General features: G+C 51.0%; 1 protein-coding gene across 1 annotated transcript in view; it reads left to right on the top strand.

The window, feature by feature from the left end:
* The first annotated feature begins 6 nt into the window (after positions 1-6).
* Positions 7-12,835, top strand: part of SLC7A5 (solute carrier family 7 (amino acid transporter light chain, L system), member 5) — a 34,251-nt gene continuing 21,422 nt past the window's right edge. Inside the window, exon 1 of the mRNA XM_010157041.1 lies at positions 7-275. Within this exon, the coding sequence (XP_010155343.1) occupies positions 95-275 (181 nt within the window). The 5' untranslated portion in view covers positions 7-94. The remainder of the gene's footprint in view (positions 276-12,835) is intronic.

Consider the following 12,835-nt stretch of genomic DNA (forward strand, 5'->3'; position numbering starts at 1 on the left):
GTGGGCCGTCTGCGGGGCCTTCTCCATCGTGGGGGCCCTCTGCTACGCCGAGCTGGGCACCACCATCACCAAGTCCGGTGGGGACTATGCCTACATGCTGGAGGTGTACGGCTCCCTGCCCGCCTTCCTCAAGCTCTGGATAGAGCTGCTCATCATCCGGCCCTCCTCGCAGTACATCGTGGCTCTGGTCTTCGCCACCTACCTGCTGAAGCCCATCTTCCCCACCTGCCCGGTGCCTAACGAGGCTGCCAAGCTGGTGGCCTGTCTCTGTGTCCGTAAGTACCCTCAGACCCTCGCCGGGAGCCCGCTGTACCCCACATCCCTCCTGGATTCCCCAGAAAGTCAGCCCAGACGGCTAGCTGCCTGGAGCCCATGGCTTTGTCGGAGATGCACCCCCTCTTCCGCGCTAAACTGGCTCCATACTGGTTGTAGGAGGGCTGTTTTGAACGGTGTGAGTAGGAAATGTGACCCCATCCCCAAAAAACTGGGCAAAAAATATTCCCAAACCAGCCATTGAGGCTAGCGAGCCTCTGCTTCCCGGCAATGCAGCCAGCAGCGCGCGGAATGGGGTTTCTCACGCCCTCCCTTGGGAGTGCATCTGGGCAGGGTAAAACCCCCTGGAACCCTGCAGCGCTGAGGGATGCGGTGCTGGCGTGGGTTAGGGTACGGTAGGGTTGGGAATTCAGCTGTGGCGAGCAACTGGTGCTGAACGTGGCCTGCGCCGCGGCGCCTGGCTGTTTTCAGCACCAGGTTTGGGACCAGATGTGTCTGGGCTGTATGTGTGCCCATACTGCCTGAACCCTCTCTGGGGTTTTTTTGCTCGCAAAGATTATGTTTCGTGAGACGTTGCCTTGCGGGGTTCAGTCATGCCGTGATGAATTCAGGGCCACTGATCTCTGCCGTGGCCCACAGGTCTCTCTTGATGCCGTTTTTAGCGTTTCTCCGGTATTTTGAGGTCTGCGAATTTGCCCATTTTTCATTTCTCTGCTGATTGCAAAGTCACCCCATCCAAATTCTTCAGATAGACGACCATTTTCCGCCTTTCTCTCCTCATTTCATAGTCTGTGTTGCTCCACTAGCAGTTCTTGTGCCACTGTGAAGGTGTTTATTGTGAGAGGATGTAATTTTTTGTGAGGCCTTTGTAGAGCATTTATTTGCTGTCCAAGGTTACCGTCAGGTGATCTTTTCATTATTCCCGGTGAGGTTGTGAAGAGGAGTCTGCTTGTTCCTGCTGCCCGGAGGGAGATCGTGTCAGATTCCGTCACCCCCTGAGGATGGCAGGCATTCAAAGGCTGCAGCACGGGGTCGTTAGGGGAAGATATATTATCTGTAAACGTCTTCCTGCACGGAGTGACCGAGTACATCCCGTGGCTGGTTAGCAGATGTAACAAGGTGAAGAACAGGGCAGCAAGCTGTACGTTCTTTGGGCGAGATCTAAACTTCCTCCCCAGGTTAATTTTTGTGAACGTCAAGGCAAGCATACAGGCGTGTGGACTTCCCATCCCAGTTTTTAACCAAGTGGAGTGCGTATGTTGAGGAAATAGTCACCCGACTGAGAAAGCTATAGCAGGGATAGGAGAAAGTTCCACTGATGGGTTTCTTGTATTGAGTGGGGTCTTGTGAAAAATCTGGCTTTGGAGCTTTCCTGCCGGTTTGCAGTATGGTTTCTCCCCTTTCAGAGGAAAGGGGCGCGCGTGCGGCGGTCACGTTATTCGCTGAGAAGCTAACAGAGTTGATCAGATGGACTTTCTGGTTTATGCCGAAATTTTGCTGTGCAAGAACATGCTGTACTTGATAAAACCTTTGAGAATGTGTTTCTAATAATAAGTCACTCTTCCCCTGCAGGATCTTTCCCAAAACAGGTGGGATGAGGTGTCTCCGCTGTTTTACTCATCAGAAAACAAATACGGGGGTGAAGTGGACTCGCCCATGGTTGAGGTCTGTTCAGGGACAGGGTTGATTGCAGCATGACATTCTTGAGGCCGGGTCTCATTCCCACTTATGCTTCTCCAATAAATAACACGCCTCCACCTTTCTTTTGCAAGCAATTAGTAGTTGTCCCGAAGCGGAATTTGTTCTTGAACCTTTATCTTGAGATGCCAAGGGAAGAGTCCTTAGTTGAACACGTCTGAGGCATTTCCATGTGTTTCTTCTTTAAACTTCACTCCCCCCTAAACCGCTGGCTACTCTTTTGTTTATGCTTCGGGTTACATTTTTGTTTGTCTGCTCTGCTACAAAAGGTTAGTTCATCATGCATCGCCTCCGGCAAGTTAGTTTGCTGTAACTTTGATTTTTGGAGTTAGCTTTTCTGCTGTCCGGTGCCAAAACCACATCATGAACTAGGAACAATAAATGAAGTAAAGCTGGTCTAAGGACTTAGCGAGCCGCAGGAAACTTCTATGGGCTAACAAGCAGCTTTGTTACGTGGTTGTTCCAAACGTACCCCTGCCCAGCGAGATACTGGGTTTTTTTCCAAGAGCCCTAGGGTGGGAAAAACGGCCCATTTGTGCGTACACTCCATTTGTGCATGCATGAACGAGTGATCTCAAAGGGGGATGAACGGTTTAGGAGGTGATAGGGGAATCTGGGACCTTGGGCTGGAATACAGTTGGGTTATTATGCAGCCAAAACCCAGCCCTCTCGAACAGTACCAGCTGTATTTTTTGCAAAGTTTGTATCTCAGAGTCAAGTGCAATTGGCTGCACGGTTTCTAGTAAGAGGAGAAATAACAAAAGTTACTTGTTTCCACTTGGAGTGTTACTGGTGTTGAACAGTTGAATAAATAATGTGTTGTGTGGTATTTGCCACCGGGAAGTAGAGAAATTGAATTCCTCGGCATTAAGATAATCTAAATAAATCACAGCCTTGAAAGAAAGAAAAAAATGGTTGGAATAGGGAATTTTGTTCCCCTTCAGGTGCTGAAGAAAACAAAGTGGGTGGTAAGTAGAAGTTAACTACAAATAGGTGTTTTCTGCTGTCAAGATTGTAATCTGCCGGCAGTTGGTATGCGAGACTACTTCTTCCATAAGACAGCATGAAAGCTTGTTAGGGTTGCCAAAAACAAGTGTGGGAATTCACCACAGGGAAGTCTTCCTGTAGCAAGATGGGTCAAGCTGTGCGTCGTTAGTGTGGCTTGTTTTGCGTTCACCGCGAAACAGGCAGTGCTCCCTACTTGTAAGGTAGTTGGGCTTCGTGCTTTTAGGGCTGCGGCTCGCTTGGGTCGCTCGTAAGCTCCGTGTTCTTTTATCTGTAAGATTGGATGGGTGATGCTTTTAGGACTGATAAATCACAAAAGCAAATACTAAGGGATGACAGGGCCCACCTGGTATCGGGGCGGCGTTTTGATCAGAAAAGGTTAAAGCACGTGAAACTGAAGGTTTGTGCACGTGCGCGACAACCCAACAATAATTCCAATTCCCCCAGATGTGACCTTGTGTGAACCATTTTACGCCGTCTACAGAGCATGGGGGGGACTAGGTCCTGACTTTTCATGTTTGATGACATCTACGATACAGCGTCAGTATCGTACATGGCAAAGAATGCAACTGCTGAGGATTCTGTGCTCTGCGTTACAGGTCTACCTTGGAGGCTGTGTGGATAAAGAAAAGAGGTTGTATTTGTTGCCTTTTCTCTCTTGACAAAGCAGCACAGTGGAATGTACGTTCTCATTGCGCTTCCACCATATTTGTATCTTTTTTTCCCCAGTTTTGTCCAATTTATTTTCACTTTGAATTAAAAAAGTTACATTTTACAGAATATTTAGGTAGCTAGTGCGGTTTTGGAAGAGCTTGTTGTTTGTATATGTTGTAGGACCATCTTCACATAGCAGAACAGGATCAGGTAAAACTGTTTAATCCTGTGTTTTGGTTTCTTCCACTCCCACCCAAGGAAGCGGTGGTGTCCAGGTAGTGGCCGGAACAGTGCCGTGGAACGGCATCCAGCTGGAAGGAAGTGCCCCTCTGGCGTCTTGTAGCAGTAGTGGGTCAGAGTCCCTTCTACACCCAGCTGCCACGTGTGTTGCATTTCTCAAACTGCAACTGATAAATCTCAACAAAAATCATTACAGATTCCCAGGGCACAACCCAGGGCGCAGCGTGTGCTCCAGAGGTGGCTCAAGTTGCACGTTTCCCAGTTCAAGATAACACGCGTATTCCTTATTTCCCTCTGTGAATTTGTAGATTTTCTACACGTGAGAGGTCTTTGAATTGCAGTGCGGTAAATTCCTGGTAGATAAGGGAGACAGGGGTAATGCTGCTTCCAGGCCTGAGCTGGTTCTTGCTTGGTGTTGTCACAAGTGCCTGCGTCGCTCTTCCCACACGCGTTCGCACGCAGCCTGCCGCACACCCCGTGTGCTACATAGCAGGGTCTTTACGATTTACTTACTTCTTGACAATGTAATCTGCTCCACAGGAGCTTGAGAAACTCTGCCAGTTGCATATCATTTTACTTTTGATCTTCACTGTCAAGTCAATGACTTGACTGGTAGCTTCTGAAGCCTTTCAGTGCTTCTTAATTATATATGCTAATCTGACACTAATAACCCCAATTTTGCTGCAGCAGTATCTGCTGCTCCCAAAGATACAGTCTTCTAATCGTCTTTAAAATTTCTTTAGACTTCCTTTGCGGCTTTTGAAATGATATTTTGGACGCTCCTCCTCCAAGCGTAGGATTCCAGTTAAATGATCACGTATTTCTCATTCGTCTCCGTTGTTAGGAACAGCCTGACAGTGGAGGAATCGGTAGCACTGAGAGCGGAGTGGAGTCGTCTCTGACAGCACATGTCATGTGGGAGCGCGTCTGACACCCCCCACGTACCCTGTGAGTTAGAGGAGGAGAATGGTATCAGTTCCAGGGGGGTTGGCAAAGGTGTATAAACGCGTGCCTGAATGCTTGCCGGATCATGGTCCGCAAGCGAATACGCAGTTGGCGTTTCGACTGGAGATCGCAAACGCTGAAAGCAGCAACGTCTTTATTCGGTACTACGGTTTTACTTCCAGTCTGGCAGTTTGGCTCTTCGACCGGCTGTTTAAAGGGAAGCTGCGGGTAGATTCTGAACTCACCAGGTGTGAGCTGGCGAGCACAAAGCACATCTTGGGCTTCTCTGTTTAAGATGGGTTTGTTCTGCAGCGTTGCTACTTGGAATTAATCTGCCAGGACAAGCAGGGTGTGAAGCTTTGAAGGCTTTTTTTTTTTCTTCCTCCTCCAGAAAGGTGGATTAAACGACTAAACTGTGTCAGTAAACACGCACTTGTTTGATCAGAGTGGAAGGAAGGGGTCTTTGTAGAATCCCTGCTGTATGGCTGATGTTGCAAGACTGAGGTCGCTTTCTTAAATCCGCGGTTAATTAGGGAGAGTAGCGTTAATGAAAATAGCCTCTGACACTAGCAGGACTCTGCTGCAGTGCACGAAGGTTTGGAGGACTCTTGTCGCACAGCAAGCAACTGCTGCGGTTCTTGGCGCCCCTCTCCTGGCTCTCGCAGCAGATGTCCCATTACGTTTGATTGTACTTGAATGATTTACGCTACCACTGAGATCCTTCAGGCTCTTTTCTGCCATAGACAGATTGGGCAGGCTTTTTCAGAGAAACTCACCGTGGTCAGTCTAATCCAAAGCAACACCACTAGGTATTTCGAGTATTCCAGTAGTCCCAGGGTCAGAGGTGGCCGAGAGATGAAATGCAATGGGTGGGAAAGCAGTTTCTGACCAGGCAGCGTACAGAGCTGATTCCTGACCCTCTGCGTGGCATAGGAAACAGGCTTGGGAATAAAACCTGCCTGGAATTTTTCATTAAGTTGATGACCCAGGATTTAGCACTCGATGCTGAAGTTCAGCTGCCTTCCTGTGGATTTGTGGAACCCAGTTCCCGTGGGAAGGGGTTTCTGTCTCTGTGTACGATCACTGTGGGCCAGGTAAGATGCCGTGTTTTGCAGGTCCCGTAGCTGACCATCTGGCAGGGGTGGTTATGTACCTGTGAGGCTTCACGTGCACATAAAATAGTGCCAAGCGTTGTTTGCGGTTAGGAAGGTCTTTCATAAGAGGTGGGGATGACTGAAAAGATGTTTAGCTTGTAGTAGATGTGCTGTCCTTTTAATTGACTGGGAATGGAAGAAATACACCTTTTTCTCCTATTGCCAAGTCTATATTTTGCTTGTCTTCCCATGGTAAAATTACCTGGTTTGTGGAACTGCTGCCTCATATAATCTAGAAACTTTGGTAATAAAAACACAAGCTTTTTTCTAAGGGGACAAAATAGTACCTTGAACCACTGGCTAGGAGTCAGCTCCCCTAGCATCAGTAACTTCTTTGTAGCTTTCCATGTCCCACACAGTCTGAGCAGCGTAAACTGTATCACTGTTATTACGGTCCCTTGGTACCAAAGCGATAAATGCATTTCTATAGGCTTGATCCAGGCTCTGCCGTGTCTGCAGGCGGCGAAATTCTTCCCTGCGCTCTTCCTCCGGGCACTCCGGGTGCTGCCTTTTGGCCCTGGCTCTGCTGCCCTCGTTGGGCAGCTCTCGAGAGTGTGGTGGCAAGTAAGCGCCTGTTTATTTATCCTTGCGGAATTTGGGAAACTTGAGGGTGTGGATGCTCCTGGGAGCTGTACTACATGATGAAACGCTAGCATCATCCCGCTCCGCGCTAACTTCTCTGGCTCCGAGCCTGTTTCAGCACCAGGGGCTTCCTGGAATTGAAAGCCAGCGGAGAGACGGTGCTGTGACACGTTCAGGGTGTCTCTGGCCATTTCTTGGAGACATGCAGAGCTCATGGTCTCAGTGAGGGGTTGGGTCTGGAGATGATCCCTCTTCTTACACTCTAGTGGTAGGTAGGGCAGCCTTTGCCCTCTCCTTTCACCTCCTGTTTGTCAGTGCGTCCATCCCCCGATTCCTCAGCATTGCTGCTTTGGGAAGAAAAATAAAAAGGAGACTGTGGGCTGTTGCCAGGTATGTTTATTATCGTAAGTTGATTCAAATATAGACACGTTGGCTCTGGGGCCAAGTGCCCCTTTCCAACAGCCTCATGTGCCGCTACACGTTTCCCATCCACAGGCTGACTGCCCTGCCTGTTAAATTTCTCCAGGGGCTTGTCCTTGAAGAAATGTCTGCTAAGCCTTTTCCTCTGCTTTTTCTCCTTCCCACCTTGCAGGGCACAAGTCTTCACTCAGTATCTATCAAGCTGAAGTTTTCCTAACTGTTTTTGGTGTTATGTCCCTGTACTATGCCTCATGTTAGATCATCCTGTTAGAAAGAGATGCCCGAGGCCCTGGCAAGACACTGTGGTGTCACAGCCACCTCAGTGTGAAGCAGGGGGGTTCTGAGCTTAGTGAATTGCTGATGGCCCCACTGATGGCCCCCATTAGGCAGCTTGATGTGTGGGCTTAGGCAGTGGTTCCCCTTAAAGCATGGGGACCATTCTGTGTCCGTGCCATGTGCTGCTGTCATCCCTGCCGTTTGTTTCTTGTCTCTGCTTGAAACCGGGTTGCGCCGTCTTTGGAAGCAGAGAAAACTGCTTGTCCATCATCTGCACTTTATGAAGAGAGAGGAGCAGCCGTTGCTCTAGGATGGGGCAGCGGAAAGGAGCTGAGGACCATTCTGTAAGCGTGAGGAGAAACTCAGCGTCATGCAGTGGCAGGTGGTAAAGGGAAGCATCACTGTACAATTGTAATAGCTAGGTGCTTTGGAAACGTGTGAGTTAAACACGGATCGTTGCACGATTCATCCTCTGCGTGGGGGCAGTGGTACAGTCCCGTTTTCCTGGTGGTGAAGCTGAGGTGAAGGATTTCCCTTCATTCTTCCCCTTTCTTTCCACCAGTACCCTACTCCAGTACACATTTTCATTCTGGTCCTGTAATACCACGAACAGGAATCCTGGGTAACCTGCAGCAAGTTAATTGAGCTTCCTTCTTTGAAGCAAGCTACTGGCACACATTTACCCTTGTTGTCGAGGTGTATACTGAATTATATGGGAAGCACTACAGGTCGAGAGCAGGAAAACCTATGGAAGATGAAATAAAGGACAAAAGTGACATTGTGCAAGGCTCCCCGGGTATGTAATCTCACAGGCAGCATGAATGCAGCTGCGCCAGTACCTCAAGAATTCCTACACCCATTTCAGAAGTGTTTCACCTGAAAAGCTGCTCAAGATCTTGGGTTGAGCAAACTCCCATCTCCCCATCAGCAAGTTACACAGACTGCTGGAACTGAGTCCTTTTTCCCCTGTGACTGAGGATGAGTGCGCAGAGCTGTGGGCCGGCTGCTTGTTTGCTTTTGTTCCAGACTGAGCCTCCCTGAGCAGTCTTTACTCCTTCTCCGACCCATGGCCACGTTCCATTGCCCGGGAAAGCTGCAGCCCTGCCTTTTTCTATAGGATAGTTGCCAGGAGTGTTGCATCATAAATGCGAGCCCTAGTTTACCTGTATTAGGGCTCTGTTCACATACTGTTTGCTTTGGGCAGAACCCCATGCCCGCAGGGCAGCTTGACTACATCCTGCCTTTCCTTTGTCAGGAGCTGTCGTTACATACAGCGTGTTCGGCATGGTCTTGTTCTGTGTGGGGGTTGGCACGATCCCTTTCAATGTCTGCCCTGCAAGGATTTATTCCTATTGACATCTCGACGTCGTGTTTGGGAGGGATCTTGGAACGTGGGACGGGGAGATCAAAGGAATATGCCCATAAAATGTGAAGGTGGGGTGTGAAGTTCTGGGTCTATGTTGGATTAGTCAGTTTATCCTTGGTTCCTATCAGTCATAGGGAAGTTACCTGATTCTGCAGGTGAGTGCCAGCGGAGCAGGTTCAGTGACATGCCTGAAGCCAGCTGGGACTGCTCGGACAGAGTAAATAATTTAAGCCAGACCCACTGTTGTCTTTAGAAAGCTAAACTTCTCTTTGAAAACCTTTGGCTTCCCCTGTGGCTTGGGTATCTAGAAATGAAGCTCACCTTCTCAGCAGGAGAGATGAAGGGGTGAGCAGCACCTTGGGAGCATGTTCTCTGCAGCAATCAAAACCCACTGTCTTTCCTACTTCTGCTAGAAATAATAAGTACATAAATAGGAGTAACCCGCTCTTACATCTGCCATCACTGCAGCTTTCTAGCTCCTATTATCCCAATTATGTAAAGCCTTTGGAGAGGGGCTGCTGGATCAGCCAGACGGTGTCACGTCAGGTCATGCTGAAATCCGTATTCCTAGAATGATTCCCGTGAACGGCCCCGATGGGTGACGGTAAAGCTCTGCCTCGCTGCAGAGCTGGCTTCTGACCGTGGCCAGCGGCGGTAGCCTTGGGAGAGGTGCTGCAGAAACGAGGGCAGCGCCGTCGGAGCTTTCCCTGTGTTGTATCATTCCCTGGTTCATAGTAAAGCTGTGGCTGTGCAGCTTCTCCCCCTTGCTCACGCGGAGCAAGCAGAGGTGAAGGCAGCGGTGCCAGGAGGAGTCCCTCAGCCCCTGCTTCCCAGGGCAGCATCTCGGATCAAAGGAGTAATATTTCTGCTTTAAGAAAGCCTAGCCCTCTGGTCTCCTGAGAAGTGGAGCAGCCACTGGAATTTGTCTGCGGAGTTTTACTGAAAATCTGCTCAGTCTGTCTTTTCGTCTTTGGGTCTGTCGGATTCTTTTCAGTGGGTGAGACTGGGATATTTTTTTTTTTTTTTAGTGCTTCCTATGTTGGAAGTATTAAAGTGTAGTAAGTCCCCCACACGCCTTCAGGACAGACAGGTATTGTTGCACGGTGGGACAAGCGAAGCGGGGAGATTGCGGCGTGAAGGGCTCTGAATCACGGCTGGCGTGGAAGCTCTTGGCCTTCTTCAGAGCCTCTGGCACTAAGTGTTTTCTCATTTTTACGGAGCCTGTTTGTCTGGCCCCGACACGTTTTTAAGGGCTGAATACAGATGCTCCTGCTGCTTTTCAGTTCTGGACTGTGTGGAGAGCTTTTGCCATTTATGTACAGCACCACCGTCCCACGGTCCGTCCGGCAGCTTCCGTACGGAACCAGCACGTGAAAAACTGCCCCGAGAAAGCCAGTATGTAACGTGGAGGCTGGAGCAGCTATTGTCGAAGAAACAGAATGCCTAAACGGGGAAGGGAATGTCTCTGTCACACCTCTGAGGGCTGTCTTCACTAATGGGAAAAGATGCGTTAGCTCATCCTTTAAATATCCCTCTGTAAACAAGGAGAGTTTTATTTTTAGCGTAATCGCTGGTTGAAGTGAATCCTGGATCCTCCGTCCCCTCCCCATCCTCCCCATCAGGGTTCACTGGAGGCGCTTTTAGTAGATGGATTGTGATCCGTGCTTAGTGACACTTCACTGTGTCACCCCTCTCCCCCTCGCCTCCCCCCTGTAGCACAGACACGGGGTGGTTTGTTCCTCCTCCCTGGTGTGTCTGGGCGATGCCCCTTTTAGCACGGTGGTTGGGGCAGATGCGGTGCCATCTCGCTGCCCGGTGACAGAGCTGTGACCCCGCAGACGGCTGGTCGTGCTGGCCTGCTGCGTGATGCTGAGAAGCCTCCGAACCTGGGCACGCCGTGTCTGTAAGGAGATACGCCATCTCTCCCCTGCACAGCCCGGGGTGGCGGGACTCCGGGACGGGGCGTTACGTTGTGGGGAGGCGGTGTGGCAGGTTCCTCGCTGCTGGCTTGTGGCCGTGTGCCGAAGCAGCTCAGCCAAAGCCCAGCTCGTGCCGTCCTGTGACCTCTGCGGGCGCGGGGCTGTCCTTCCCCGTCAACACAGCTCTGGGTCGTTTCGGTCTCACCCACTCCAAATGCCCAGGCACCCCCTGAGTGTCAAAGAGGCTTCAAAGGCATCACACACACACACACACACAAAGTGAATCTCAAATTCCTTATTTTCTTCTGGCTTCCCTTCTGGATGTACTGGATAGTGTGCTTTTCTTTGCCAAGATGTCCAGCTCTAATTTCTCCAAACTTTAAATGCCCTTGTATTGAGGTGACACTAGATCTTAGGGGTTTGGGGGGGCGGAAGGCAACGATCCTGAAAGCAGGCATGGTATTCTGGGATGTGCAGTCTGCTGCCCTGGGACTGCAGATCCCCTACAAGCAGCCTTTAGCTGGGCAGTATGTGGACACTTAAATCCTCTCATCCTGATGCATATTATTGTTGTGCTGCGGTTGTAGCGGGCGCTCAGACCCCCGTGAATGAACAATGCAACTCGTGTCCTTTCTTGCCTGCGTGTGCTCCGAGTCACCAGGAAGTCCTATCGCTCTCGGCGCTCGCTAGAGCGGGAGCGTCAAGTCTGATTGTTGCTGTCAGACCCAGGCACTGCGGTCCCTGAAGACCGAGCTCGCTGAAGCCAGCCCGTGGGTACATCTGAGCCTGTCCATGCCCTTATGTTCCAGGAAGGCTATTCCCAGCTCTGGTGTGGGCCCTCTGGGTGTTTCCCTGAACTCTTTGCTTTCTCATAGGCAGGGCAGGATGGCAGTGAGCTAATAAACCCCTTTAAAATGCCCAAATACCACCTCCTGTGGTTTTATTTCTCAGTTTGCAGTTTGCTGTGCCCTTGCTGGGAGGCAGGGTGTGAGGCTGAGGGAACGTGCCTTTGCTCTGAGCTCATGAGATGCCAGCGGCTCTGCTGCGTGGTCCTGCCGCAAGCCGGAGAGCCAAGGCACTGCCGTTCCTGTGCAAGGATCTCACGTTGGAGGGGAGGTGGTGAATTGATGCTGTGCTGGTGCTCGTGTCCTTCGCAGGCACCGGTCTGTAGCTGGGAGGTTACTGGAGCTGTAACCTGGCTTCAGAGCAGGGATGCGCTGTGGTTTTCCTGGGGATGCTCGGCATGTGTTAAGGGCCTTAAGGCACTGGGTGCTCTTGCTGGGCAGTAACCAGGTCATCCGACTACTGGTATTTATGCCTCCCACCTTTATCCATCGTCTTCCCTACCCTGTTCTGAAGCTCCCCGGGCAGCTCGGTCCCATGGGGACCAGCTTGTGGCAAGAGTCTCCCCTGGCAATCTCCTGGAGAGGTTGGGGACCTGGTGAAGGTGCTGCTGATCCCCCTCGTATCTCTGGGGGTTTGATTAAGGCTGAAATATCTACATCCGATGCTCTGAGCTTTGAACTGTGAGGGTACATACAGCCCCTACCCTCAGGAGAGGGTGATCTGCATCCAAGCTGAATGTTTTGGGAAGCAGCTGTTTGGCTCTGGTTGAGGCAGTGGGGTCCTGTGAAAAAGAGCTGCAGGATGTGGGAAACAGCCTTTGCACAAGGGGAGAGGCCAGCCGGGGGGGAAAGGGGTGACAGGCAGGCAGAGGAACGCAGTAGCCAGGTTGTGGTTACGTCCCATAACAGAGCAGTGGTTGCCTAATCTGGCCTGTACCAGCTCAGAAAAACTCTGCCGAGTGAAAATACAAGCTGCACACAGAGCGGGAAAGGATCCCTGGGGAGAAGCCTCCAGCTCACGAAGGAAGGTTGAGATCCGCTAAAAAAGGCGCTGCTCGGTGAGCCGTTGGCTCCCGGGGCTGGTGATGAGCTGGCGTGGAGGCAGCGAGGGGCGGCTCAGCGAGGGCATCCAGCATGTGGGGCGCTGGCATTCTCTGCATGACACGTGTCCGTCTCTATAACAAGCAACAGGCTCCAGGGAGCGAGGCACGGAAATAGTAAGTGATGCGCGGCCCCGGGGAGCATCTCTGCAGGGCTGCGGGACTGTCCCGGGCCCAGCAGAGTGTGAGGGTTTCCTGCCATCCAGCTTCTCTTCCTGTCTGTGCCGCTGGCCGAGTGGGTCTGGGCAGGGCCGTCTCTGGCTTTGTTTATGCAGCGGGCAGCACGGTGTGGCCTCGGTAGCCCTCTGAGGTGCTGTCGTTATACGAATAACCTTATGTCGGTTCTGGACTCTTGCCC

Source organism: Eurypyga helias, unplaced genomic scaffold (assembly GCF_000690775.1).
Source record: "Eurypyga helias isolate BGI_N326 unplaced genomic scaffold, ASM69077v1 scaffold13808, whole genome shotgun sequence".
Classification (NCBI taxonomy): domain Eukaryota; kingdom Metazoa; phylum Chordata; class Aves; order Eurypygiformes; family Eurypygidae; genus Eurypyga; species Eurypyga helias.